The sequence below is a fragment of the Physella acuta genome, unplaced genomic scaffold (genome assembly GCF_028476545.2).
Source record: "Physella acuta isolate Inbredline_101_S28 unplaced genomic scaffold, ASM2847654v3 ptg000142l, whole genome shotgun sequence".
Taxonomy (NCBI): domain Eukaryota; kingdom Metazoa; phylum Mollusca; class Gastropoda; family Physidae; genus Physella; species Physella acuta.
In genome coordinates this window covers 777,019-780,321 of record NW_026731661.1, presented here as the reverse complement: position 1 = coordinate 780,321, position 3,303 = coordinate 777,019, and the positions used below count along the sequence as shown (strand labels likewise).

Below are 3,303 nucleotides of genomic sequence, written 5' to 3'. Positions count from 1 at the left end.
GATGTATAGTTTAACATCAGAAATAATAATAATATTTTGTTTAAGGCAATTTAGCCTCAATAAATTATTCGCTATTGATATACTTCATATAGCCTGCCCTATTTTTCTAGATAATGCTGAGCATTGTAATTGAAATATACTTTTCAAAGACTCTTCTTTGTATTATGTTTTTAAATCCCGTACTAACTAGGATATTTATAACTACTTTTGGACAAAACTAGTATATGATCTTCTTCTTCTTCTTCGTTCTTAATTGTTAGTGTTGAGAGGGATCGAGCCTTATCTGCCAGAGGGTTTGAACTCTAGACTTTTTCGAATTTATCAACCATGAGCTTTGCCGACTCGACCATGCTTCCATCACAATTAAGTATATGATCGAAAACAATGTTTATGTACAACGTCTGTTGGAAAGTGAACACATTTTTACAATAACCCTTTTCTTTATACTAAACCAAAAAAGTAAAATATTTTATCCCGTGTGCTTTCAATTGTTTAATACCTACTTTTACATCAGTATAGTATCTTTGAAAACATTGAGTTGTACGGTTGTTTGTTAAAGTGGAGACCTTTACTTAAGAGAGCCCCGATATAAGAGACTTGTGATGCGAGCTGTTGAGCAAGCTAAAATGTGCTTTGATATGCGAGCAAAAATTTGAGATACGAGTAACCCGATTAGCGAGTGTAGATGTTCGTGGAAAATAAACTGTGCGAAAAAGTTAAAACTAATTGTGCATAGGAGCTTGTTGATAACACCTCAAATGATTTTACTTTATAATTACATAAATGTAACTTTTGTTTTATATACCAATAAATATAAGCGTAAGACTCTAATAGAAATTTAAAAAGCCTACTCATTTGTAAACACAGGATAAGACCGTCAAACTTTTTGCATTCTTTTATTATCGGCATGTTTATATGTAAGCATAATTTATTATTTGGTACGAAGTGTAAATGATAGCATTTGGGTACCTAGTTATTTTTAGACATGTGCCTACATACTTCCAATCTTTTAAAAAAAACATAATATAGCTCCAACCCCTTAGTGGATTTTTATTTAGTATTATTATAGATTACAGTTGCATTTAGTTTTTTTTTTTTTTTTTTTTTTTTTTTTTTTTTTGGACTGGTACTATTTATTACTCAATTCATTACAAATGGCTTTAATCTTCCTCCTCCTCTTCATCATCTTGATTAATCTGGAAATATCTCAGTTCAAAAGCCTCTTTTGAGGAAGCTACCACACGCAACCAATCTCTCAGATTGTGTTTCTTCAAATATTTCTTTGTTAGATACTTGAGGTATCTTTTGGAGAATGGAATCTCACTGGTTAAATTGATTTTGTTTTTCTGAAGCTCAAGGGAAACATTATTTCCAAAGTTGCCAGTTTTCCCTTCAACCTTGATACGCTCTTGTAAGTATTTCTCAAATGTTCCTACATCCGTAATACCATCTTCAACAGGGTGAGTGCAGTCGATTGTGTACCTTAGGGTGGTCTTTTTCTTTTTGCCACCTTTATTGGACAGGACCTTGCCTGGACGTTTAACTGTCTTGGCTGGCATGGCGATCGGCGTGGAACGTAAAAGGAAGAACTTTTAGTTTTTGTAAAGAAAAATATTTGGAATCCATGTGAAGCATTAGAGTAGTATTAATAAAGAATGATAAAACCACTTATGAGCAAGAATTTAGTGTAAAGCTCTGGCGTTTAAATTTTGATTTCTAAAAATTTAAATGTATTCCATCACGAGAGAAAAAAAATGTACACAATATTATGTGCAAAAAAGACTTTACATTTTTATGTTTCTACTTCAATACAAATTTATATTACACCTTGACGACCACCATTTGTTGACTTTAATAATTGTTTTGTTGTAAGAGTTGTTTCCCCTAACATACTGAAGATAACCAGGTAACTTGGTGCATTTCTCTAACACAGTGTTGTTTATATTCCTCTATTAGATTTCGCTATATCCGCAAAATGTCCATAACGAACTAGCACATACACAAATTTAATATGTTTTAGTGGTAGCATGGGCCTACATCCGACATAATCATTTTTTTTTTATTTTGTTAAAAAACTTAATTTTCTTTCATTTTTGACTTTTGATGGTTGTTTTGTTTGCCGTAGCTGCGATTGGATTATCTTTATTTTATAGAAACCATCCCACGATTATTCTTTTTTTCATTTTGAAAGATAGGCAAACGCTTAAACCACTTTCATGTATTAGTCAAATAGGGGTGCTCATATGCTCGTTTTAATTGATTTGTACTACACAATGAAAAAGCAATTACATCTCTTAATTATTATTTTTTAGATACAAACTAAGAATGACATAGTACAAATAGGAATTGTATTTAAAATTAATAGTATAAAAACAAAAAGACATAAAAATAAACATAACACGAGAAACCATTACATATACAAAGGTTTGATATTACATATTCTTTTGGCGGACTCGAGACGAACAATATGTAATTAATAGATCTTATAGGTCACCTTATTTCAATTTTGATCTCTTTTCCTTTAGCCGAAAGTTGTTCTTATATCTCTAGTTTTATTTTGGGCAACATAACATGTTATATAAAAGTCTTATATTACACACGTAACACTGTATCAAGTATATCACGACTTTTTTTTTTATAATTAACACACGAACGTATGTGATGTAGTGGCAATACTTGAGGGGAAAATGTCTTTGTTTATTTCAATTAAAACCAAATACAACAAGATATCATCTGTTTGAGTGCATTAATCTGTTTTTATGGCCGACATAAAACAGATTTTCAAAACAGATTAATGCACTCAAACACATAATCAGATGGTCAATGTCATAATTTCACGCTGGTTTCACATTCTTACTTACTCTCTGGTCTGATTCTTACTCAGGGTTGCTCAGGTCGTGTGTTTGGCAGTTCTTCCAAGAATGGTTTGTTTTGTTGACATACACATTGCTTTTAGTCTCAATGTCTTTAAATTTTAGTTGAACGTAAAGATATGCTCTATTTATCTTGGCTTATATGGTAATCTTGTCTAAAAATCTGTGTGAGAGGCACTTAGTGTCATTTTGAATGTAGAACTCGAGATAATTTGATTTTAAACATATTTTAAATTTTTAAAGCATTTTTTTTTCAATAAAACAAATTACAACATGTGTGAATGCATTAGTCTTGAGAAAAAAAATGCAGGGGTTTTGAAAGCAAAATGTACATACAAGTAATAAGGTAATGAATATGTATATAATGGCAAATACGTGGTGAAACTAAATTTGATATGCACACATATGAAAAGAGCAACTATTATAAAAG

The 3,303-nt window shown here is 31.0% G+C and overlaps 1 protein-coding gene across 1 annotated transcript; it reads right to left on the bottom strand.

Moving 5' to 3' along the window:
• Positions 1-1,081: 1,081 nt before the first annotated feature.
• Positions 1,082-1,588, bottom strand: LOC131935290 (large ribosomal subunit protein eL22). Its single transcript, XM_059291674.1, has one exon. The coding sequence runs from the start codon at positions 1,557-1,559 to the stop codon at positions 1,161-1,163; it is 399 nt and encodes a 132-aa protein (XP_059147657.1). The 5' UTR covers positions 1,560-1,588; the 3' UTR covers positions 1,082-1,160.
• Positions 1,589-3,303: the final 1,715 nt, after the last annotated feature.